Source organism: Xenopus laevis, chromosome 8L (assembly GCF_017654675.1).
Source record: "Xenopus laevis strain J_2021 chromosome 8L, Xenopus_laevis_v10.1, whole genome shotgun sequence".
NCBI lineage: Eukaryota > Metazoa > Chordata > Amphibia > Anura > Pipidae > Xenopus > Xenopus laevis.
Window position 1 is genome coordinate 134,034,949 of NC_054385.1, and position 26,510 is coordinate 134,061,458.

The 26,510-nt window shown below is 47.2% G+C and overlaps 1 protein-coding gene across 4 annotated transcripts; it reads left to right on the forward strand.

Annotated features, from left to right (window-relative positions):
* The first annotated feature begins 1,770 nt into the window (after positions 1–1,770).
* zbtb7b.L (zinc finger and BTB domain containing 7B L homeolog) lies at positions 1,771–26,209 on the forward strand. Of its 4 annotated transcripts, none has more exons than XM_041572193.1 (5): positions 1,776–1,952; positions 15,173–15,280; positions 19,732–20,762; positions 21,689–24,897; positions 25,456–26,209. In XM_041572193.1, the coding sequence occupies exons 3-4, from the start codon at positions 19,738–19,740 to the stop codon at positions 22,074–22,076; spliced, it is 1,413 nt and encodes a 470-aa protein (XP_041428127.1). In that variant the 5' UTR covers positions 1,776–1,952; positions 15,173–15,280; positions 19,732–19,737; the 3' UTR covers positions 22,077–24,897; positions 25,456–26,209.
* Positions 26,210–26,510: the final 301 nt, after the last annotated feature.

A 26,510-nucleotide genomic window follows, 5' to 3' on the forward strand; every position in this document is an offset into this window, starting at 1 on the left:
CAGACATAGGAAGAGACAGACAGACATAGGAAGAGACAGACAAGAGACAGACAGACATAGGAAGAAACAGACACAGATAAAGGAAGAGACAGACAGACAAACAGATAGACATAGGAAGAGACAGAGAGATACACAGATAAAGTAAGAGACAAACGCACAGATATAGGAAAAGACAGACAGACATAGGAAGAGACAGACACACAGATATAGGAAGAGATAGACAGATAAACAGATAGACAGGAAGAGACAGATACACATATAAAGTAAGAGACAAACACACAGATACAGGAAGAGACAGACAGATACACAGATAAAGTAAGAGACAGAAGCACAGATATAGGAAGCGACAGACAGACAGCCATACATAGGAAGAGACAGACACACAGATATAGAAAGAGATAGACAGATAAACAGATAAAGTAAGAGACAGATGCAGAGATATAGGAAAAGACAGACAGACATAGGAAGAGACAGATACACAGATATAGGAAGAGACAGACAGCCATACATAGGAAGAGACAGACACACAGATATAGGAAAAGATAGACAGATAAACATACATAGGAAGAGACAGACGCACAGATATAGGAAGAGACAGATAGACATAGGAAGAGACAGACAGATACACAGATAAAGTAAGAGACAAACGCACAGATATAGGAAGAGACAGACAGACATAGGAAGAGACAGACAGACATAGGAAGAGACAGACACACACATATAGGAAGAGACAGACAGACAGCCATACATAGGAAGAGACAGACACACAGATATAGGAAGAGACCGACACATAGAAAGAGACAGACAGACAAACATGTGAAGAGACACACAGACATCGGAAGAGACAGACAGAGACAGACAGAGACAGACAGGAAGAGACAGAAAGAGACACATACATAGGAAGACAGATACACAGATAAATTAAGAGACATACACACAGACATAGGAAGAGACAGACAGATACATATATTAAGTAAGAGACAGACAGAGAAACAGAGAGGAAGGGACAGAAAGAGACTCAGTCATAGGATGAGACAGACACAGATATAAGAAGAGACAGACACAGAAGGACAGAAAGAGAGACAGTCACACACACACAGTGAGCGGTCTCTAGGCCTTGGAGCAGGTGGAGAAAAGAGGATTTGGGCTACAGAGCTTACACTCAGTCTGTTGGAGATTAAAGGCCAAGTCATATGAGATAAGATTATGGAAGGCCCTATCTGTGTCAGTCACTTGCTGGCTCATCTATTTGTTAGTTTATACATTTATATACAGTGAAATAAACTGCATTTTCTTTATAAAATGAGCTCTTCACCTCTCCTGCCCAGTCACCCCTCCCCGCACCCACTACTGCCACACTATGAATGTATTAGGGCCCTGCTCTCCCAGGCACTTTATACTATAGGCAGCCCCTACCCCTCCTATTCAGGCTGGACTAAATGGGCCCGGGACGTTGCCACTTTAAGAGAGCGCAGCAGACAGCTCGTCATCACCCCGGCGGCCCCGCCCCTCCCCGTGACTGGCAGCCAAGGCAGCCAAGTCCAGTGCAGCATTTGGTTGTCCCCGCCCCTGTAGCGGCCTATGAGCCGAGGGCAGGTCGGAGAGCACTTCCTGGTTGCCAGTTAAGGTGGCCCCATGAGGATGGGAGCTGGGCAGAGTTTAAAGGTGGCGGGGAGGAGCCAGTGACAGGGGTGGGGGAGGGAGCAGTAACCTGTGGCAGGTGGGGAGGGGGGAGGGGACCAGGAAGTGGCTGTTGGTGGGTGGGAGGAGCTGTATTAGGGGCTGCTGTGAGGGACAGGTGAGGTGGGAGGGGCAGGACAGGTGTGACAGGCTGGGGAAGTCACTTTGCTACACTCACAGCCCCCCCAGGAACTGAGACACAGTCTGACCCCCAGCCCCCACTTCTACTGGAGCTGCTGCTGCTCTGACTGAAGCTCAAGTGACTCCTGCAGGTAAGTCTCCCCCCCTGACACCCCCCAACCCTCATGTGGGACCCCCAGTCCTTCCCCGGGCACTACATGGGCTCCTCTGTCTGTGTCTGTTTATTTATATCTGTCTGTCTGTCTGTGTATATATATATATATATATGTGTGTGTGTGTATATACAGTATAAGTGTATGTATAGATATAGGCTGTGTGTATCTGTATATATATATATATATATATGTGTCTGTGTATCGGTATATAAATATATATATATGTCAGTGTATGTACAGTATATAAATAAAGTATATATATATATATATATATAAGTGTGTGAGTATATATACAGTGTATAAGTGAGTAAATAAATATATATATATAAGTGAGTATATATACAGTATATATGTGAGTATATAAATATATATATGAGAGTGAGTCTATACAATATATAAGTGAGTATATAAATACAGTATATATATATAAGTGTGAGTATATATACAATATATGTGAGTATATAAATACAGTATATATATATATATATATATAAGTGTGAGTATATATACAATATATAAGTGAGTATATAAATACAGTATATATATGTGTGAGTATATACAATATATAAGTGAGTATATAAATACAGTATATATATATATATATATATATATAAGTGTGAGTATATATACAATATATGTGAGTATATAAATACAGTATATATATATATATATAAGTGTGAGTATATATACAATATATAAGTGAGTATATAAATACAGTATATATATGTGTGAGTATATACAATATATAAGTGAGTATATAAATACAGTGTATATATATATATATGTGTGAGTATATATACAATATATAAGTGAGTATATAAATACAGTATATATATGTGTGAGTATATACAATATATAAGTGAGTATATAAATACAGTATATATATATATATATATATATATATATAAGTGTGAGTATATATACAATATATAAGTGAGTATATAAATAAATCTACTGAGACTGTGTCAGAGCTCGGCTGCACTTTGGCTTCTCCCTTCTTATTCCTCATGAGATTTGTGGGCCTGACTTAACCCCTTCACTTCCCTGAGCCTCTGCCCCTCCCTTCTGGAAATGACTGTATCCCCCCCCCTCTTTGTATCACTTTGTGCCCCCTCCTGTGGGGTCGGAGATTCTCTTTGCTGATGGTCCCCCCTTGTCATTGTGTCTCATTTTGGGGTGAGTTGTTGTCCCAATGTGTCTCCCCTTCTTTGTTATTTCATATTCACCCCTTCTGTTGCCACTGCCCCCCCTCCCCCAGTCTCATAACTTTCTGTGCCCCCCCCATGTACTACTTTGCGCCCCTCTTCTGTGTCCAGTGTTCCCCTGGGTTATTCCAGACTGCCCCTCCCCCTCATTGGTCCAATATGTCCATTACCAGCCCAGCCCCCCAGTCCCTTCTATGTGTGTAGAGGGGGTTACAAATGTTGGGGGTGCTCGGTGTTGTTAATGGAGGGCCCAAACTTGTGGCCGTTGTTGTTTGGTGACAACTCCAAGCCTTTGGTTGTCACGGGGACAGTGGGGAGTGGGGTTTGTAGTTTAACAACAACCTGAGGGGGGGCTGCAGGCTATTCATGACTGTAATAAAATGAAGCCTGGCCCAAGAGCTAGCACTCAATAAGCCATGTAACCCCCATATGTCAGCCCCCCTTTATTATTGCAGCATGGCAGCCCCTTCAGTCCAGGTGGCAGGTGTCTATTAACCCCTCTCCCCCTGTACTGAAGTGGCACCTTGTGGGTTAATAAGATTCCCACCCCCTGTCACGTCGGAGGTTAAACCTGCACTAATCCGGCTTTCCTTGGTGACGGCCGTGTGTGTGGGGGCTCTGTCATTATGGAGGTCGCCGTGGATTTGGGGGGGGGGAGGACACAAGACTCCCACCTCCCCCTGTAATCCCTTCCCTGCGCAGACTGCAATAAACAGGGGTCTGTGCGAATAAGAGGCTTGTGTGGGACCCCCCCGCCCAGGAACATGAGTGTCTGTAGCCCTTGTCTCTGTACAACCCCCCATTAGCCACAAGGTAAATACAACAACACAACTGGGGATCCTGCTGAAGCGACAGGGAAGTACTCTGTGCAGGGAAAGGCCGCTCAGCGTCGGTGGTTTCCCAGCCTTGGGCTTTGGTTTAACATGTGGCAGAAAACTTCAGCTTGCTGGCAGGGAATGCTGGGAGATGTAGTCCATAAATGGGGCATTAGAATGGCTGCTGTACCCTGTGCTTGTCTCCAAACTACCCTGGGTGTGTATTGGGGCGTCTCCTGGGGGGCCCCACCTTTCTGTGTCTATCTGCCCCCAGCACTATAATAAGGACATATTTATCATCTTAAAGCTACAGAGTGACTGGTTGTTGTTATTACATGTACTATTATTATGTATTATTATACTGCCACTCCTCTGTGGGCTAATGCCACCACTGTGCCCCTGTGTAAAGCCACGTGGAGCGGGTGTTTGGGCAAATGTTTGCCCCCCTCCTTATCCAGGCGGCACCTCCCCTTGTCAGTGGGGGCAGCATGTGTGATACTCGCTATTGATATACAGAGTCTATCCAGGGAAAGGGATTCACCTTCTGTCCATTGTTGCCCCCTCCTTCAGTGTCCCTTAGAGATGATAACCATGTCTTATCTTACTTAGATGGTCAGCTCTTCGGGGGAGAGTCACAGGGCACCCAACTTTCTCACAACTTCTCTTTGGCAGCATCATGGGGGGTCCCTCAGACCTGTGTTCTTGCTGAAATCTCATCTATTCTGAACATGTAGGTGGATCCTCTGCTGCTATTTACATATGAAGGGGGCAGTTATTTTGGGCTGGATCCAGGGCTTTTATATGTGAGAGATTTTATTGGCACAAGGATGGAGTCTGACCCACAGGCCTTCGGATTGCTAGCTCTTGGGGACATTCACTGCCCACCTGGGTGTGTGTGTCCCCTTCTGTTACCAGTCTCCCCCCAGTTGTGCTGTGTTTTATCAGAGATCAGGGATTTGCTCTGTGGGAGGGTAGGTAAGTACCACTAAGGGGCAAAATGGATACAGTCTGGGATTAATTACCCCCCATACAACCAAAACCTGTGGCTTTTTATCAACGACTTGTCTGTGCCTTGGGCTTTTGTACTGACCGTTCTCATTGGCTGGTGTCTCCATGCCCAGTGTCTCCCCCAAAACTCCCCTGGGTCACAAACACATGCCCACTTGTAGCCCATTATACTGGCACAGTCTGTGGCTATGGTATTGGCAAAGCTTTACTGGGTCCTTACGTAGTACATAAACGGCACTTTCCTCAAGTTCAGCTTTATGGTCAAGTAAATCCTAAGTTCTGATGTCATAGGAAGATGGAAAAACCCCAACCAAAGCCGTTTCCTATTTGCCTAACAGGGTGGGGGGAGGAATTCCTCTCTGAATCCAAAAGGGCAATGGAACCAGTCCCAGGAAAACTTTGCACCAAGATTATTAACTGCAATAGCCTTGGATTTCCTTACTTGCTAAAAAGAGGCACCCGACCCTTCCTTGAAGCTGTCTAATGTATCTGCCATTACAACCGCTTCAGAGAGGGAATTCCACTACTTGACTGGCAGAATTTAGTATTGTCCCCTTATATAAGGGGGATATGATCACTATATATAAATATATAAGGGGGATATGATCACTATATATAAATATATATTTATATATAGTGATCATATCCCCCTTATATATTTATATATAGTGATCATATTCCCCTTATATATTTATATATAGTGATCATATCCCCTTATATATTTATATATAGTGATCATATCCCCCTTATATATTTATATATAGTGATCATATCCCCTTATATATTTATATATAGTGATCATATCCCCCTTATATATTTATATATAGTGATCATATCCCCTTATATATTTATATATAGTGATCATATCTCCTTATATATTTATATATAGTGATCATATCCCCTTATATATTTATATATAGTGATCATATCCCCCTTATATATTTATATATAGTGATCATATATAAAGGGAAAGACTCTGTGTATCTTTACCCGTTGAAATACTAGGCAAACCCTTGCTGGTGGTCCCAGGTAGAACCCATTTACTACCCCAATACTGTCCGACTTCCTACTTAATGCATCATAAAGGGCAAGTACATTTTTGTGACAGCTCACAAGTGTATTACACTAGGCCTTGGTGCTAATGTCCCTACATATATCAGAGCTGCTGGGGGCTGTTGGCTGATTTGCAGCCCAGTCTGTGGTTGCAGACAGAGCACATGGTACCCAGGCTGTAGAAATCCCCCTTTACTTCCCCTTTATTTCCCCTGTTAACCCCGTGACAGGCTGTGAATTGTCTGTTGTGCAGTTGCATCAGTGTGTGTGACTGTGCGTTCTGTAGTCTTGTGCTTCCTCCCTCTCTCCTCTTTATTGGGGGAGCTGAGTAGGGCTCTGTGTTCCCCTATATGTGATTTTAGGGTACTTACGTTGACTGGGACTAGAAGATGAGCAGGAAAGGAGGGGTGCATAGACGGTGCTGTATTGGGGTTATCAGGGCCCTGTCTGTGCATGCAGAGGAGAAGCTTTAGGGTTGGCGCCGTTGCAGTTGGTTGGGACGGGGCAAGAGAAGCAGCAGATGATGAAACAGAAAAGAAATCCTTTAGCACAGGGAGCAAGAGCAATGTTCTCACTATACTTGGGACTGGGGGACAATTGTGCAGCTGCCTCCCCCTCTCCAGTATGTAATCTGCTCAGATGTTGCATGAGGTCTCCCTCTAATTCCCCTGGGGTGTAACTGGCATCCCTTCTAACCAGCAGACCTAACAGGTGAGACAGAAGGATCCCCTCTGTCAGTGCTTGTGCCCATCATATTAATCCCCTACCTTTCCTGTGCTGGAAGGCCACTCCATGCAAGTACTACAACTTTTAAAGAGAATATTTCTTTACTTTTCTTTTTTTCTTCTTTACATACTGTGTATAATATATTACTGTATGAGGGTGACTTCCAGAGAAGAGGTCTCCTGACACCCTTGTGGAGCGCCACACCTCACTCCTTCCAGTCTGACATCATTCCCCCAGGATGGCACGTCCTCTCCCAAATTTGCTTCCCCACCACCAGCTTCCAACCAGTGCTACTCATCCATTTAGGTGTCTCATTGAAGGTGGTATAGCCACATTCCTGCTGAGATGTGGAACTGCAAATTCCTGCCCCACCACCCCACCCAGCCAACTGATATATTAGTCTCTGAAAACTATGAAATGCTGCCTATGAATAATACTTGTGGATCAGTCATGCCAGAATCCTTGCTTCATTCACCGGCTACGGTCCCAACAAAACCCATAGAACATCTGTGGTATTCACAGGGGCATTTAGCTAATGGTACATGCCTTTCTTTTGCCCATCTGTATGACATTCAGTTGAGCTGTTCAGCCACAAAGTTGCTTTTGTTTTAATTAGAAGGTTCATGGGTAAAGGTAACCTACAGAGGTCCTACAGAGGAGTGCCATTGGAAGAGATGTACTGTGGTGAAGCCATGATGTAAGGGAGGTCCTACAGAGACGTTCCATAGGAAAGGATGTACTATGGTGAAGCCATGATGTAAGGGGGGGTCCTACAGAGGAGTGCCATGGGAAAAGATGTACTGTGGTGGAGCCATGATGTAAGGGAGGTCCTACAGAGAAGTTCCATAGGAAAGCATGTACTGTGGTGAAGCCATGCTGTAAGGGAGGTCCTACAAGGAGTAGAATGGGAAATGATGTACTATGGTGAAGCCATAATGTAAGGGGGGTCCTACTGAGGAGTGCCATTGGAAGAGATGTACTGTGGTGAAGCCATGATGTAAGGGAGGTCCTACAGAGGAGTTCCATAGGAAAGGATCTACTGTGGTGAAGCCATGATGTAAGGGAGGTCCTACAGAGGAGTTCCATAGGAAAGGATCTACTGTGGTGAATCCATGATGTAAGGGAGGTCCTACAGAGGAGTTCCATAGGAAAGGATCTACTGTGGTGAAGCCATGATATAAGGGAGGTCCTGCAAGGAGTACAATGGGAAATTATGTACTATGGTGAAGCCATGATGTAAGGGGGGTCCTACAGAGGAGTGCCATGGGAAGAGATGTACCTGTGGTGAAGCAATGATGGAAGGGAGTCGTACAGAGGAGTGCCATGGGAAGAGATGTACTGTGGTGAAGCCATGATTTTAAGGGGGTCCTACAGAGGAGTACAATGGGAAATGAGGTACTGTGGTGAAGCCATGATGTAAGGGGGTCGTACAGAGGACTGCCATGGTAAGGGATATATTGTGGTGAAGCCATGATGTAAGGGGGTCCTACGGAGGAGTGCAATGGGAAATGATGTACTGTGGTGAAGCCATGATGTAAGGGGGTCGTACAGAGGACTGCCATGGGAAGGGATATATTGTGGTGAAGCCATGATGTAAGGGGGTCCTACGGAGGAGTGCAATGGGAAGGCATGTGCTGAGGTGGAGACATTTAGGAAGAATGGTCCTGTGGTAAAGCAGTGTGGCAATGGGGTCCTGAGGTGGAGGGAAGTAGGAAGAAATGTCTTGAGAAGTAGAAGGCTATGAAGGCATGATCTGCAATGGAGCCATGTTGAAAGGGTTCTCCTATGATGGAGCAATGTAAGAAGGGTTACTCTGAGGTGCAATGGGAAGGAAGTAATATCCTGCGGTTGAGTGGAGTAGGTAGGAATGTCCTGTGGTGGAGCTACACAGGAAGGGATGTGTAAGGTGGAGCTGTGTGGTAAGGAATGTTTGGCAGTGATGGTGGTGTGTGGAAAGGGATGTCCTGCAGTGGAGTTGCTTGACAAGGTCATTGTTCACCATAGCACCAACAATGTCCTATGAGGGAGCTGTGTGGGAAGAAGACCTACATGGGAAGCTGGCACTGTATCTGTAGATTCTGGTAAATGTCAGGGAGACTCCTGTAAGCTATTATACATGGGCACCATTTATTGTGCTGGTGGGGGGCTGGTTGTGCCTCTGTGTAGTTGATATGCCAGGTTGTATATTGAATGTTAGGCTGGTGATGGCAAGGCTTGGAGTAGAGCTGGGTTGCCAGGGATGCCTGCGGTGTAGGGAGGTAATTGTTGGTGGCGCTTACTCATGAATGGAGGACAGGGTGGGAGGCTGCTATGAGGAAGGGCAGTGCCCACCTGTTCTCTTTCTCCTCTTGGCCCTGGAGAGATTTCTTGACATCACAGAGAACCTGTTGGTTTAGTATGGTGGGTGCGACCAAAGCTCTGTCTAATTGTAGGTGGAGCGCGGTCTTACCGGTATCTGACACCCAGTCTCATCTCATTAACCCCTTTCCGGCAGGGGGATTATTCAGGGTTTGGGGCAGCAGCACGGGGGAGGGCACTAAGAGGAGTATCATGGGATGTTGGGGTAAATGACAAATGATTGAACGTGTTTTGGGGGTAAAGAAAGATGTTGGGTATGTCTGGAAATATAGAATGCATTTGGGGTACAGCAGGATGTTGGGGTGCATATTGGGAGAGCACATTGTTGGAGGGGGGAGTTAAGGAAGCAATTGGTTTTTGTCACCCTGAATGACACTTTCCCCGTGGCAGTGAGTTGGGTGGGGGCCCATGTGGGGAGGGTACAGGCAGGGGGTCCTTATCTGAATTCCACACCCACCCACTGGCTTATCTCTCCCTGCTGTTACTTTGGTCTGACCCTGTGCCCCCCACCACTTCACTGCTTCTTTGCAAATTTGTTCTGTATTTCCCCCCCCCCGTGATATGACTGTATCATATGTTTTAAAAAAAACCCAAATATGGCTGTGCTCTAGAACCCACCCCCCCCTTGATATGGACATGTTCTATAACCCCCCCCAGGCAGACATTGCTCTTGTGCTGCCCCTGTGTTACTGCTCTAAGTTCTAGTGGGGGCTCCTGTTTTTTGAGAGGGCTTATCTTGAGTGTCAGACACTGGCTGGGAGTTGTGAGTGGGCTGCATGAGGCAGGAGTTTATTTGAGGAACCACAGTACTTGCCCCCCCTTCCCCCAGTGCAGATGTGCTGAGTCGGCTGTTGTGGAGGAGACCCTTTTCCCTAACCCCCCCTCTCTCTTAGTCAGAAGGAAGAGTTGCAACACCCCCAAGTGCTGAGTGGGGGGCCGGTCCTTGGGCTCAAGTCGCGTTTATTTGCTATTTGTGCAGGGGACAGGGAGTTGCGGTGTTTTTCTTGTTTTGTGTAACATGTGATTTGTGGGTCTGACTCAGCTGATATGTGCCCCCACACCCACCCGCCCGTCATCCCCTGGCACCCCTCCCTCATGCTGCCTGTGGGCTGGGGGCATCAGAGACTTCATTAACCTTGGCATCAGTCCACATGCACCACTCCAGGCTCCGTGACGTTGTATATCCGCAACATTGTATATCCGCGACATTGTATATCTGTGGCGTTGTATATCCGCGACATTGTATATCTGTGACGTTGTATATCTGTGGCGTTGTATATCTGTGGCGTTGTATATCTGTGACGTTGTATATCTGTGGCGTTGTTTATCTGTGGCGTTGTTTATCTGTGGCGTTGTTTATCTGTGGCGTTGTTTATCTGTGGCGTTGTATATCTGTGGCGTTGTATATCTGACATATCTGTGGCGTTGTATATCTGTGACATATCTGTGACATATCTGTGGCGTTGTATATCTGTGGCGTTGTATATCTGTGACATAACTGACGTTGTATATCTGTAACGTTGTATATCTGTGACATATCTGTGAAGTTGTATATTTGTGACGTTGTATATCTGTGACGTTGTATATTTGTGACATTATATATCTGTGGTTTGTCTGTGACGTTGGATATCTGTGACGTTGTATATCTGTGACGTTGTATATCTGTGACGTATATCTGTGACATATCTGTGACGTTGTATATTTGTGACATTGTATATCTGTGGTTTGTCTGTGACGTATATCTGTGATGTATATCTGGGACATATCTGTGACGTTGTATATTTGTGACATTGTATATCTGTGGTTTGTCTGTGACGTTGTATATCTGTGACATATCTGTGACGTTGTATATCTGTAATGTTGTATATCTGTGACATTGTATATCTGTGACATCTGTGATGTATATTTGTGACATTGTATATCTGTGACGTTGTATATCTGTGACGTTGTATATCTGTGACATTGTATATCTGTGACATCTGTGAAGTTGTATATTTGTGACATTGTATATCTGTGACGTTGTATATCTGTGACGTATATCTGTGACATATCTGTGACGTTGTATATTTGTGACATTGTATATCTGTGGTTTGTCTGTGACGTTGGATATCTGTGACGTTCTATATCTGTGACGTTCTATATCTGTGACGTTCTATATCTGGGACGTTGTATATCTGGGACGTTGTATATCTGTGACGTTGTATATCTGTGACGTATATCTGTGACATATCTGTGACATTGTATATCTGTGACATTGTATATCTGTGACATTGTATATCTGTGACATCTGTGAAGTTGTATATTTGTGACGTTGTATATCTGTGACGTTGTATATCGGTGGCATCTGTGACGTTGTATATCTGTGACGTTGTATATCTGTGACGTTGTATATCTGTGACGTATATTTGTGACGTATATTTGTGACGTTGTATATCTGTGACGTTGTATATCTGTGACGTTGTATATCTGTGACGTTGTATATCTGTGACGTTGTATATCTGTGACATTGTATATCTGTGACGTATATCTGTGACATCTGTGAAGTTGTATATTTGTGACGTTGTATATCTGTGACGTATATTTGTGACATTATATATCTGTGGTTTGTCTGTGACGTTGGATATCTGTGACGTTGTATATCTGTGACGTTGTATATCTGTGACATATCTGTGACGTTGTATATTTGTGACATTGTATATCTGTGGTTTGTCTGTGACGTTGTATATCTGTGACGTTGGATATCTGTGACGTTGTATATCTGTGACGCTGTATATCTGTGACGTATCTGTGATGTATATCTGTGACGTTGTATATCTGTGACGTTGTATATCTGTGACGCTGTATATCTGTGACGTATCTGTGATGTATATCTGTGACGTTGTATATCTGTGGGGATAATTCAAGGAACTGCTGGGATCCCCCCTCCATATGGTCAGACTGCCAAGTAAGTGGTTGGCATTACCCAGAATCCTCCTGCTGTAGCCACAGGGAGCCATGACACTCTTGCTCATTGCTGGGGGGCTTTGAAGTGGTTTCAGGTCTCCCCCCCCCCCTTTCTGTGTCTCAGTCTCGCTCCTCCGTTTGCTCTAACCCCCCCTCACCTCTTTGTCTCCTGTGGGTAAAACATGAGCTTCTTATGGGCCTGTGCCAGGGTGGGGGTGGGAAGGGGCCTGTGCCAGTGTCCTGGTATTGTCTGCCAACAGGGTGTGACTTCTCCCGCTCTCTCTCTCTCTCCTGCTGCTGCTGCTGCACCCCCTCCAGGGAGTGGGGGGCACTGTGCTAATAGGGAAATGTCACTTACAGCAAAGCATCTCCAAAATATCTCCCCCCCCCCCTCACACCACAAGTCCTTCCCGGCAGCCTGACAATCAGAACACGCGGCTACCCCCAGAGTCTTATTGCACTACAACTCCCAGCAGCCCCTGCCAGTCACAGGCTCCATCATTGTCTCTCTTTCTGGAAACACTAACTCCATCCTGCCTTACTATCGATCTATATATATATATATACACACTGCTCCACATGTACAGACTCCGCCCCCTGACCCCCCAGAACAAGAGGCATTTCAGGGGGCAGTGAAGTTTCTTTACTTCTCCTTTTGCCGCTACTCCCTGCACCTCCTCACCAGGCCTCAGTCTATTTTGCTGCTGTTGTTTCCTGCAGTGGAGCATTCTGGGAAGCCAGGTCTGTGCTGAGCCACAGGAGAGTCAGATTTAGGGGCACCAGCACTTTCGGGGAGTTTAGGATGGGGGGGGGGTGATGGGTGCCAGGGCTTGCGTGGGTGCAGTTCTGGGGCAGGTGAAGGTGCCAAGACTGGGGGCAGGGCCGCACCTTAACTCCCTTGTTTGTTTTGTGGTTCCACTGGGGGGAGTTCCAAGCCCCCTTTCTTTTGGGAGCGGCTGGATTATCCGACCAAAGTCCTTCCAGGCCTGTCATAAACTCCTGAGACCCGCCCTGCCCGGGTGCTGTGTGAGGTGGGTGGGTGTATGTATGGGTGTATGGGTGGGGGCAGTATTGTCTCACCTGAGCTCCCAGCACACACCTATTATCTGTCATCACATGATGCTGCCCCCCCCTATTCTTTTATTCAATCTAAAGTGTGGCCCTTCTGACCAGCCAGGGGCCAAGTGTTCAACCCATCCCCAAAGACTGGACCCTGGGGAAACACAGGCTCATGTTCGGCAAACCATTCTCTCTCTATTAACCTTTTACTGGATTGTTTTCTGCTGCAGCCACAAACACTAGGAAGTAAGGGCCAGTTAAAGGGGAAGTGAACCCAAGGATAACCTTTTGCCTAATGTAAAAGCATGGGATTCTGGGTAATGTCCCAATATGTAAATATGTACAGAATGTACCTGCTGCTGAAAGCAATGTCTGTCTGTCCATGTTTGCTTGGCGGGGTCACAAGCAGAGGGGAACGGACTGCTCTACCATTTCATGGACAGACGCTGCTTTGAATAACATTCACAAATAACCGGTGAGAATTTAGAATTAATATATACTGGGACTTTACCCAGAATTCTTTATACTTTAATCAGGCAAGACTTGGTTTTTGAGGTTTACCTCCCCTTTAATCCAGATCTCGGATTTCCTGATGTTTACGGGGCCTGAATTTCCCTCTCCCCACTTGCAATGTCCCAAGGAGCTTACAGTCTAGTGCTATAACGAGACCCTGCCCATTGGAGCTTACAGTCTAGTGGTGTTTGTGGGATAGACGTTTAAGCTAAGGCATGGTGACGGCAGTAGTCTGGCTGACGCGGGGTTAAACACCTGAGCAGGGCATCGGCTTGGGGTGTCGCCAGTTGGCCGGGTCCCAGTGTAACTTTAATTCTCCGGCTGCCCTCCTGGCATTTTCTTTAGTTGAATGGAGGGTGTGGCTGGAATCTGTAGAAAAGGGCCAGGTGGGAGCACAAGTTAACCCCTTAGTGCACTCGGGTGTATGGCGGCCCCCTCCCTCTGGTTTATAGAGGTGGGTGAGTGTAATTACGGCACCAGGGATTCTCATTAACATTCCTATGCTGTGAGTTCTGGTACCACCCGTGCAATGGTTTGGAAGGCTGAACTTCCAAACCATTCAGCAGGCACAGGTCAGACTAACCAGAGCACGATTCCCTGTATCTTTCCTACGCAATATGTTGACGCTCTATAAATACATGTTAATAATAATAATAATAATAATATCTTTGTGTGTTGTGAGGCGGAAGGGGCTCCTATTGGCTGATGGTTCTATGGGAGCATCCATCCTGCAACCTGTAGCCCTACAATAGGACACCCCCCTGCCTTAGGCTGCCCTTGCTTTCTAATCATCTAATACAAGCCTCGGATCTGCCATTAAATTTTCATGGTGGTTCAGTGGCAGGATGTGTGCCTTGTACTGGGGGGTTATTTGTAGGGGGGTGGGGGCCCTTGAATAATTCAGCCATCACTTGGTGTAATAAGAAGAGGCGGCCGTGTGTTCTCCACAATGAAACCACTGGTCTAACTGGTGTGACGTGACCCCACCCTGCTAAGCACCTTTATACAATATAAATGGCACCTTCTCGTTCCTTCCCCATAGAATCCGACTCCTCTGTGCCCGGGGCCCAGTCCCTTTCTTCTGGGCAAATCCCTGGCTGCCATCTTGTTCCAAAACTGCACCCCAGCTCCATGGACTGTATTTGCTGTGGTTGTGTATTGTGGGTGCCAGTTGGTTGGGCCCCCCAGGAATATGTCATTGTTCCCCCCATGTGCGTCGGGTGCAGTGGAAAATGTACAATGTCTCCCTTATCTAAATGTCGTCTGCAAAACAAGTGACAAAGGATGTCCCCGCCCCTCCTTCCATTCTCCCTTCCCCTCCACCCCCACCCCGCCGTTTCTAACCCCCAACTTCAAAGGGTTAACCGAGCATTCTCCTATTCACAGTTCTGGGAAGATCAAGTGTGGGTGGCGGCTTCGACAAAAAAAAAAAAAATCAAATTTTTAAGTTTTCGAAAGGTGGAATTTTGGGGTTTGCGCATAAATTGATACATATATATGTTTTTTCTCTCGCCAGCTCGTATTCGCACGCTACAGGTGGCCTCCGACGCAGCCACGGGGACAAGGAGCCTCTCAGCTCTGAACCCACGAAGGACCGGGCGACTGCCCCACGCTCAACGCTCAGGTAGGGTGTCGTACTGAGACTTGGGGTGCTTGTGGCTCTATAGGAGGGTGTCATACTGAGAATTGGGGTGCTTGTGGCTTTATAGGAGGAGACTTGGGGTGCTTGTGGCTCTATAGGAGGGCGTCATACTTAGACTTGGGGTGCTTGTGGCTTTATAGGAGGAGACTTGGGTGCTTGTGGCTCTATAGGAGGGTGTCGTACTGAGACTTGGGGTGCTTGTGGCTTTATGTGGGCAGACATGTTTAATGTTGACAAACAGCAGAACTTCACAGACTTGTATAGATGGGGCGGGGGTAGTTATTAATCTATTAATTGTCCCACTGGGGGGGTATTTGGCATTTACTAGCCCCATGGTACCACTGAGAAGCTCTTGACCAGTGTTTGTGGCCCACACCATCGGCACCCAGAGCCAGTGACGCAGGGCTCGTCTCTTGTCATCGTGAGTCACATCCCTTCCCGGGTGCTGGGTGTGGGGGGTTTGTGTAGTTACAATCAGCGTGGGGTGTCCAGCACCCCTCCTCGTGCACCCTACTGCCTCTGCATAAAGCTCGCGTTTGATTGGATGGATCATCAGTCTGTAGCCCCTTGGCTCCTCTCTGCTTCCACCATGAGCCAGTCCTGTTTGCTGTTAGAACACGGGGTACATTTTGGTATTGTGGAAGGGAGGGGCAGGAGTTCTAGCCCCAGAGGTACCTGCATGTGCCCATATTCCCATGAATAAGTCTGGGGGTGCCATAGAGTGGGGTCACAGTAGCTTTAAGTTAGTAACCCCACCAGACACCTGTGTGACCCCCTCCTGTGTCGAGTGTGGGGCAGGTTCATTGCATGGGGCAAATCTTACAATAATCACAGAAGGAGAGGAAGTTGCCCCAGGGGGCTTCATGGTTCATGTAACTTTCCTGTGATGGGGGGGGTGTGACAGTAAGTCAGGGCCTTATTCACTGTGTCTGACCAACACCAGGAATCACACTCGCAGCCTCCATCTCTTTCTACTATTGACCTCCATCTCTTTCTACTATTGACCTCCATCTCTTTCTACTATTGACCTCCATCTCTTTGTACTATTGACCTCCGTCTCTTTCTACCATTGACCTCCGTCTCTTTCTACTATTGACCTCCGTCTCTTTCTACTATTGACCTCTGTCTCTTTCTACTATTGACCTCTGTCTCTTTCTACTATTGACCTCCATCTCTTTCTACTATTGACCTCCATCTCTTTCTACTATTGACCTCCATCTCTTTGTACTATTGACCTCCGTCTCTTTGTACTATTGACCTCCGTCTCTTTCTACTATTGACCTCTGTCTCTTTCTACTATTGACCTCCATCTCTTTCTACTATTGACCTCCGTCTCTTTCTACTACTGACCTACATCTCTTTCTACTATTGACCTCCGTCTCTTTCTACTATTGACCTCCATCTCTTTCTACTATTGACCTCCAACTCTTTCTACTATTGACCTCCAACTCTTTCTATTGACCTCCATCTCTTCTACTATTGACCTCCATCTCTTTCTACTATTGACCTCCATCTCTTCTACTATTGACCTCCATCTCTTCTACTATTGACCTCCATCTCTTTCTACTATTGACTTCCATCTCTTTCTACCTCCATCTATTTCTACCTCCATTTCTTTCTACTATTGACCTCCATCTCTTTATACTATTGACCTCCATCTCTTTCTACTATTGACCTCCATCTCTTTCTACTATTGACCTCCAACTCTTTCTACTATTGACCTCCATCTCTTCTACTATTGACCTCCGTCTCTTTCTACCTCCGTCTATTTCTACCTCCATTTCTTTCTACTATTGACCTCCATCTCTTTCTACTATTGACCTCCATCTCTTTCTACCTCCATCTATTTCTACCTCCATTTCTTTCTACTATTGACCTCCATCTCTTTATACTATTGACCTCCATCTCTTTCTACTATTGACCTCCAACTCTTTCTACTATTGACCTCCATCTCTTCTACTATTGACCTCCGTCTCTTTCTACCTCCGTCTATTTCTACCTCCATTTCTTTCTACTATTGACCTCCATCTCTTTCTACTATTGACCTCCGTCTCTTTCTACCTCCGTCTATTTCTACCTCCATTTCTTTCTACTATTGACCTCCACCTCTTTCTACTATTGACCTCCATCTCTTTCTACCTCCATCTTTTTCTTCTATCTCCGTCTCTTTCTCATCTCTTTCTATCTCCATCTCTTTTTACCTCCATCTCTTTTTACCTCCATCTTTTTCTTCTACCTCCATCTCTTTCTACTATTTATCTCCATCTTTCTACCTCAATCTCTTTCTGCCTCCATCTCTTTCTGCCTCCATCTCTTTCTACCTCCATCTCTTTCTACCTCCATCTCTTGTTACCTCCATCTTTTTCTTCTACCTCCATCTCTTTATACCTCCATCTTTTTCTTCTACCTCCATCTCTTTCTACCTCCATCTCTTTCTACCTTCATCTTTTTCTACCTCCCTCTCTTTCTACCTCCCTCTCTTTCTACCTCCCTCTCTTTCTACCGCCATCTCTTTCTACCTCCATCTCTTTCTACCTCCATCTCTTTCTACCTCCATCTCTTTCTACCTCCATCTCTTTCTACCTCCATCTTTTTCTACCTCCATCACTTTCTGCCTCCATTCTAAACATTCTCAGTGAGCCGTTGGCACCCAACAAACCGGCGCAGAATTAGGGTGCTACTTTTTTTCTAAACTTCTAGGAAGTTGTTTACAGGAAGAGAGAAAGGATGTAAAACCGGGCGAGCGCCCCATGCAACATCACTCTCTGTACAGCAGCACTTGCACCCATGTTTAACTACAACTCCCAGCATCCCTTCCTGTATATTAAATATATATATATATAATATATGGTACATGTGGCCCCTCCAGCTGTTATTGTACAGCTTCCAGACCCCTCCAGGCAGTAGCAGGATCTTCCGTGTCTCCCACATCAGACTCAGTGGTCCCAAATCTCTCACGGCTCATTGTGATAAATACCTGTCTCTTCTATTGACCCCGCCTTCAGCTTCCTCTCTGCAGCCTGTGTGTCTGTCCAGCAGCCCACGGGTTAAAAAGCCCCTCGCCCGACAGGTCTGTCCTGCTTTTTATCCCCAACCGCCCCACACACCCACCAGCCGAGGACTCATTCCTGTGCAGGGAGGGGCCGCTCTGGGCTGTACTGGGAGGGGGGCTTACAGGTAATTAGAGTCTTACAGTTCAGTCCCCCCCCCCCGCACCAGGGGGCAAGGTGTGTGCCAGGAATGTCCTCAACACCTTATTCCAACAATAACACAACTACTACTTTCACTCCTTGTACCCTGTCTGTGCCTGGCACCTTCCTCTTCTATTCCTCTACCCCATAGTATTGCCCTCTAACTACCCCTTCTACTCCTCTACCCCATAGTATTGCCCTCTAACTACCCCTTCTACTCCTCTACCCCATAGTATTGCCCTCTAACTACCCTGGCACCCTCTGTTTTATCTGCTGGGAGATCTGTTCCTGTCTCCCCAGACTCTCCCACAAACCTCCACTCTTCTCTCCCTATGAGCTTACATTCTATTATCCAAGAAGACACTGGCACACAGAGGCTAGTAACAGCAGGGTTATACACGCAAGGGTATAACCCTGCTGTTACTAGCCTCTGTGTGCCAGTGTCTTCTTGGACAATTTGCTGAGGGGGGTGCCGATCCCTCCAACACCGTGCACCAGGCGTCGAATTGCTGAAGGCCAGGGTTGTGCGAGCGGGCTACACTACATTGCTTACATTCTATTAACCATTCATGTCATGGACTCACTCCTGCCCTTCTAGGGGCGAATAACTTTACAATTGACTATTTGCATAAGGCAGGGGATACTGGTATTTATATTATTTTCCTTCCCGTTTCACCTTTATCCAGTCTGAAATATAATGCTATCTGGTTGCTAAGAGCAGTGACCCTGGAAACAAGGAAGCAAACTAATTTTGAGGTTGGATTTATTACCTTGCTATCTGTCCCTTTCTTTTTTATCCTGCAGCCTGTCAATCAAACCCCTCGTTAATGTTACCATAGCAACAAGACATCCAAGCAATTTTAATCTCCCTGTGTTGTGAGTCAGGGGTAGGAATGTGCACTGGGGGGCGCTCTTTCATTACTGTCATTGGATGAATAAGCAGCACAATGCACATGCCTTGGGCTACTCCTGGCGTCCTGTAGAGCAGCACTTGTCACTAGGAAGGGTGGGGCTTTATAGGGACAGCAGGGCAAGTCTGGAACAAGGAGACCCCCAGGCAGCAAAGTTGGAACCATGGTGACACCTGTTGGGCAACAGGATATTTTACTGTTTCCTTTATTAGTTGGCCACAAAGGCTTTCTGGGGTTACTCTAAGCCTTTAGATTGTAAGCTCTTGTGAGTAGGGCCCTCTGATCCCATGTTTCACTCTGTAACCTTTGTCTGTTTGTTTGCCCTTTACAGGTGAAGATGGCAAGCTCTGAGGACGAGCTGATCGGGATCCCTTTCCCAGAGCACAGCAGTGATCTCCTGAGCAGTCTGAATGAGCAGCGGCACAGCGGGGTGCTCTGTGACATCACCATTAAGACCCGCGGGCTGGAGTACCCCACCCACCGCGCAGTGCTGGCGGCCTGTAGCGACTACTTCCGTAAGATGTTCACTGGCATGCCGGGCCGAGGCAAGTGCCCAGACGTGTGCCAGCTGGATTTCCTCAAACCCGACGCCCTGGGTGCCCTGCTGGACTTTGCCTACACGGCGACCCTGACCATCAGTAACGGCAACATGCGGGACGTGCTGCGCGCTGCCAGGCTGCTGGAGATCCCCTGCGTGGTGCATGCGTGTGTGGACATCCTGCAGTGCAACGGGCACCGGGAGGAGATGGGGGGCGACGCGGAGGATCTGGAGTGTTTCCTGCGGGCACGTCAGTACTTGGATAGTTATATGGAGAATGGGGAGAATGCAACTCCGCCTCCTGAAGCAGAGAGCCCCCCTCCTCATCCTCACAATATTCCCGTGCCCCCCAAATCCGTGCAGATCATTCCCCGGCGGGGCAGGAAGAAATTCCTACAGGTCAATCCCAACCGCAGGAACCAGAACGGGAATCTCCTCCGAGGGGCAGACGACTCGCTGGAAAGAGATGCCAGTCACGCTGGGTCGCCCCCTAATGAGCCAAACCTGGGCTACGAGACATACGCACAGGATAATGGATTGGGGGGCCACACCATCTTTGTCCCCCCTTCACCCCCAGAAGAAATCCTGTCTGATGAGGAGACGTCCGACATGGGCTTCCACAATCCGTACGACCTGGAGAATCCGGTGAGTGCAGGACTGGATGTGAGCGACAAGCTGGTGAGGAAACGACGCTCTCAGCTGCCCCAGGAATGCCCCGTCTGTCACAAGATTATCCACGGAGCCGGCAAACTGCCCCGGCACATGCGCACCCACACTGGCGAGAAACCCTTTGTGTGCCAGGTGTGCGGAGTCAGGTTCACCAGGTGAGTGTTGGGCTGCACGGGGTTAATGTCTGCCTCTTCCCTCCCCAAGGTCCTCTGTCTCATCTTTCCCTGTCTGTCTCTTCTTCTTCTTCCCTCCTCTGTCCTCTCTATCCCTAACTGTCTCTTCTTCTTCTTTCCTCTCCTCTTCTTCTATCTCTATCCTCTCTATCTCTGACTGTCTCTTCTTCTTCTTTCCTCTCCTCTTCTTCTATCTCTATCCTCTCTATCCCTAACTGTCTCTTCTTTTTCCCTCCCTTTTCACATCTTCCTCACTATCCCTGACTATCTCTTCTTCTTCTTCCCTATTCTCCTCCTCCTCTGTCCTCTCTATCTTTGAATGTCTCTTCTTCTTCCCTCTCCTCTTCCTCCTCTGTCTCTGTCCTCTCTGTCTGTCAGTCAGTGGGTTCTTTGGGTTCATGGGGCAGAGCAGTTTTGTTCATATAAGCAGTTGCGTGAGAGGGAAGGGGTTGTTTTTTGCACGGGTGTATTTTGTACAGAGTAGCAGCAAATGACTGTCTCTGTCTGTCTCTTCCCTGCTGTGAGGCTGGTTGTTATTATTAGAGTCGCTACCTGTGCCCCTCCTGTATTATTAGTGGTGTAGCAGGGCAGGGTACAATGCAGGAGGGGGATCGGGACGTTGGGGTGGGGCAGACTGTGGGACCGGGACAAAAGATTTCCAGGCTTTTGTTGTTTCTGTCTGTCTGTGACTGCTCCCTGAGTGGCTGCTGGGGGATCTCTGTGTGTGAGCCCTCCTATTGGTGGAACGTAGTAAGTGAGGTTGGAGAGTAAAACACGTCATTGTACAATGTATTCCTTTGCACTGGGGTTTTGCTTTCTCTTCTCTCATCTCTCCGCTCTCTTCTTGCCCTCTCTCCCCCTGACTGTCTGACAGTTTGCCCATTAACCCTTTCCTGTGTGCTTGGCAGGAATGACAAGCTGAAGATCCACATGCGCAAGCACACGGGTGAGCGTCCGTATTGCTGTGAGCACTGCAGCGCCCGCTTCTTGCACAGCTACGACCTGAAGAACCACATGCACCTGCACACGGGCGACCGGCCCTTCGAGTGCTCCCTGTGCCACAAAGCCTTTGCCAAGGAGGACCACCTGCAGCGCCACATGAAGGGGCAGAACTGCCTGGAGGTGCGCACCCGACGCCGACGTAAGGAGGAGCCCACTGTACCCCACGTGCACCCCGCCCTCGACCTGTCCAATGGCAAGCTAGAGGATGTGCCTCTCTCCATGATTCGCTTCTGGGGGATCCCGGTGTCTCGCTCTGGGGGGGGCAGTCCGGAGGGGGTTTTGGACGCTTCATAGGGGTCATGAGGGATTTAATGTTTCCCAGTTCACTGCAGCACTTCTGCTAACCCCGCCCCCTCCACAAATGCCCCTCCTCCTCACTCTTCCCATAATATTCAGCTTAAGTGTGATGCCCCCATTACACACCAGATGACATCACACAGATCTGATGATGTCATCACCCTAATAGCAGACTTGACTCTCCTTTCAGGAAGGGGTAAGAGAAGAGACTGTTGGAGGGCGGGAAGTTGTTCTTTCTAAGCCTCAGGGATCATTAAATTCAGCCTTTCTCGCCCCCGTCGATGAGGCGCCACTTTCCTGCGTCTCCCTATTTAGGAGAAAAAAGATAAATTGAATTGCTATTTTTTATTGAACGAGAAATCTAATATATACTGTGTCTGTATATAGAGATGCCTATATAAATATATATATTATGGAGTATATATGAATAGAAGTATAAATGCTTAGGATTAAGGCAAGTTATAGCAATAATCATATAGTGCCCCCCCCCCATGCTAGCTTCCATGAACGGGCGCCATCGCTGAGCTTTATTTGTCGCCCGATTGACCGCGGGGTCGTATTTACCCACCTCTGACCAGTCGAGCGGCTCTGATGTCATCACTAGGACGTTAATGATGTCATTCGTTTTTTTTGTATTGACCTCACCAAAAACTAGCGCCTGCAGCTTTAGCTCTTAATCCTCCCTCCCCCATAAATAAAATAAGAAAAAACGGGTTTACGGTGAGATGGAGGGTGTTGCGTTCAGAATGGGTGAAGCCCCGCCCCCATTTTGTTTGATTTTTTTACGTTGCTCGATGATGACGTATACATATAATATATATAATATATATTCGCCCATTGGGGTAACTGCACTATAGAGCGTGGGGGGCGCTGATGCCTTGAACCCCCCAGTGGGATGAGCAAACGGGCGGGGGGTATTTATAACGACTTAACCCCTTACAATCCCCCCCTTTTTTTTTTTTTTTTGTATCTTATTATTTAAATTATTGTTTTAAATGAAACAGGTGAATGAGCCCCTTCTGAGAAAGACTTGTGCTTGTACTGATGGTGCTGAACTACAGTTCCCAGCATTCCCTCTAATACAGATGGTCCCAACTTTGCACTCCGCAGGGCTATATGTTCTATAAGGGAATGATAGCGTATTAAAGGGGAAGTATACTTTATTGTGGATAATGATGTAAAGATGCTCTTTAGCATTATATGTTGCCGCACACAGAATAAGGAATAGGCGGCGTCTACTCCCCGCAGGCCTGTTGAGTAGTCACGAGGCGGGAGTAGTCTATAAATAATGTGAGTGAGGGGGGGGCAGGAAGCCAATAGAGAATCGCGGCACATGTAGGTGCGTCACGCCCGTGGCTTTTCCCACAACGCAGGGAGCAGATTTGCACTTTTTAACCCTTTTGTTTCCATGAAATGCAGTCGTAGCCCCGTCCCTCGACTGAAGGTGATTGTTGACCAAAACCCATGAATATTTTAGATCTCAGCCTTCCATCCCCCCATATATATATATATATATATATATATATATATATATATATATATATATATATATATATACACAGAGTGTGTGTGATTGGATGGCTCCCTGCAAGCACCCCAGGATCTTGTTGAACTAAGATTCTCTGGCATGGGCTGCTGGGAGTTGTAGTTCAGCAGGATGTGAGGGGGTGGTGGGCTGCTTGTCCCTGGTGTTTCGATGAAATCTGTAATGAGAAATAATATTTATTCATTGAGTGCGGACCAAGGCTAAAGAGGAGGGGCTTGCTCCGTGTCCTGCAGGAAGGCCCCTCCCGTTTACAGGTGTGGGTGGGGCAGCACGAGGGGGAGGGGTTTCCTTATTATTTTGTTTTCAGTTGCTAATCCTGATTGTTTGTCCCTGAGCTGCGAGTGAGACGCACACAACGGGGAGTGCTGATTGGTTTAGGTGCTCCAGGTGTTTATTAATGTGCATAGAGCACTAGTGGGCTTCCTCCATGGATACAGGTGCTGGGGGGCTGCTCCCGTGGTTCTCCAACACTCCCGTTAGCTGTAGCAGCCCCCAATGTGCTCTGCTCATGGAGAAAGTGCCACGTACAAATCCACGGACAGATTGGGGGCACCGGTGTGTCGGCTCGCGCTCTAATCCCACTAACTGGGAGCCGGTGGAGCTGACACATTGGTGCCGCTGGGTACGATGGAACGATGCAGGTTTCTAAATGGTTTGAGTTGCATTTTGTACATAGTTTTCTGTAAATATGTTTGTTTAAAAGAAAATGGGGGGGTACAAAATTCCAAAGCCATAGCCCGAAGGGCTTGTAAAATATCTGCCCCCCCCTTGTCTGCTTGCACAGCTGCTGGGTGTTTCGTTATTATTTTGATTTTATAAGCTCCTCCCCCCTACGGACCAGCCGTCTGTACCACTCTACATTGCCGCATCACATATATTTACTGCTGTGTATATAAATCTATTTACTGAAGTTTAATATTCCAAAGGTGCTGCAGTTTATAGTGGTACAGAGTATGGCAACCGCCACAACAGGTCTTTTAATATCGGCCGTGCCCAGGAGTCTGCTCTGCCCAGTCTGTGTGTGGGTGGCGCCGACCCTTAGGCAAGGCCAGAGAATGAATGTACAGTGGGGTCTGTCCAGCAGGAGGGATGGGACTGACCTCGGGGGAATTATTTAGTCACCACTAAAGCTCAGAACTAGAACCGATTTCTTACCCAGGCGGAGAACTTGGATTCTTTGTACTTCCTGCTCCTGGGCTGTTCTCTTTCCCATGGTCAGACAGGAACCTCCCCCTGGGTAAGTGAATCCAATCTCCCCCAGTACTTACCCAGGTACAGAGCTCTGATTCTCTGTACTTCCTGCTCCTGGGCTGTTCTCTTTCCCATGGTCAGACAGGAACCTCCCCCTGGGTAAGTGAATCCAATCTCCCCCAGTACTTACCCAGGTACAGAGCTCTGATTCTCTGTACTTCCTGCTCCTGGGCTGCTCTCTTTCCCATGGTCAGACAGGAACCTCCCCCTGGGTAAGTGAATCCAATCTCCCCCAGTACTTACCCAGGTACAGAGCTCTGATTCTCTGTACTTCCTGCTCCTGGGCTGTTCTCTTTCCCATGGTCAGACAGGAACCTCCCCTGGGTAAGTGAATCTCCCCAGTACTTACCCAGGTACAGAGCTCTGATTCTCTGTACTTCCTGCTCCTGGGCTGTTCTCTTTCCCATGGTCAGACAGGAACCTCCCCCTGGGTAAGTGAATCCAATCTCCCCCAGTACTTACCCAGGTACAGAGCTCTGATTCTCTGTACTTCCTGCTCCTGGGCTGTTCTCTTTCCCATGGTCAGACAGGAACCTCCCCCTGGTGAGAGATGTGACCATGGGAAAGAGAGCAGCCCAGGAGCAGGAAGTACACAGGATGAGAGTGCTGTACATGGGTAAGAGCCTGACCAGTCCTGAGACACTTGAACCCGTCACACTCCATTTTCCCTGTAGAACTGGTCATTTCTGGTTCCTCCTGATTGGCAGACCCCCGACACTTGTCAGCAGGTGCCTGTTAGCGTGTTCTGTACGTGTGGAATGATTGTCCTGTATGTGCTCCTCTGTGCTGCTCCCCCGAGGGAAAGGGTGCGCTTTTGTACATATGGGTCAGATTCAAGGGGAGACAGTTCCTGTTAACCAATCGTATTGCAGCTGCACTCTAACGCTCTCCTGCCCAAGAAGCGCTGAAGCAGCTGTGACTGCCCTACAGAATCGGCCCATTCTCACCGAGGAGCCTACATTCTCCCCTTACCTGCTTGGGGGACACACAGAGGAGCAGGTGGTGTTTTTAGGGGGATCCCCACTGCTGTATATGTCTCTTTCCTTGCACTAATTACATGAACCCCTGCCCTGCCGCTAGCAGGCTTTGTGTGTCTCTGCAGAGCGGAGTGTCCGAGTATTGCAGAGCAACAGGTAAACCCCCTGAGAGTGGGACAGGTGTGTGCCTTCCCTTGTCCCAAAACTAAACCATAATTTTACTTGAACTTCTACACTGGTGTGAAAAGAGGGAAATGTTCCGATTATTTAATTGTTCCGCTTTTTCTTGTTTTGTTTTGCTTTTATAATGAAGGTTGGTTGGAAAATATCAGAAAATAAAAATATTTAGGAAAATATCCATGTTTCTGTTTTTTTTATTTACCCTTTAATTGAAATATCTCTGACTGGTTCACCTTACTTACTGGCAACTCTGAGTATCACTCGTGTATTATACTTATATATTGGATAATGTACCCCCTATTGTAAATGATAAGGATATTAGAGGTCACTGAGGGGTTGTTCTGTGACCATATAAAGGCACAAGGCTGCAGGCTGAGTTATACAGGGAACTCTGAGTATCACTCATGTATTATAAGGGATAATGTACCCCCTACTGTAAATGATAAGGATATTAGAAGTCACTGAGGGGTTGTTCTG

Bases quoted from the DNA above. Each gene is read 5' to 3' on its own strand.
- zbtb7b.L (XM_041572193.1), top strand. From the start codon at position 19,738: ATGGCAAGCTCTGAGGACGAGCTGATCGGGATCCCTTTCCCAGAGCAC. The intron at 20,763-21,688 runs GTGAGTGTTGGG...TGTGCTTGGCAG, and splicing joins TGCGGAGTCAGGTTCACCAG to GAATGACAAGCTGAAGATCC.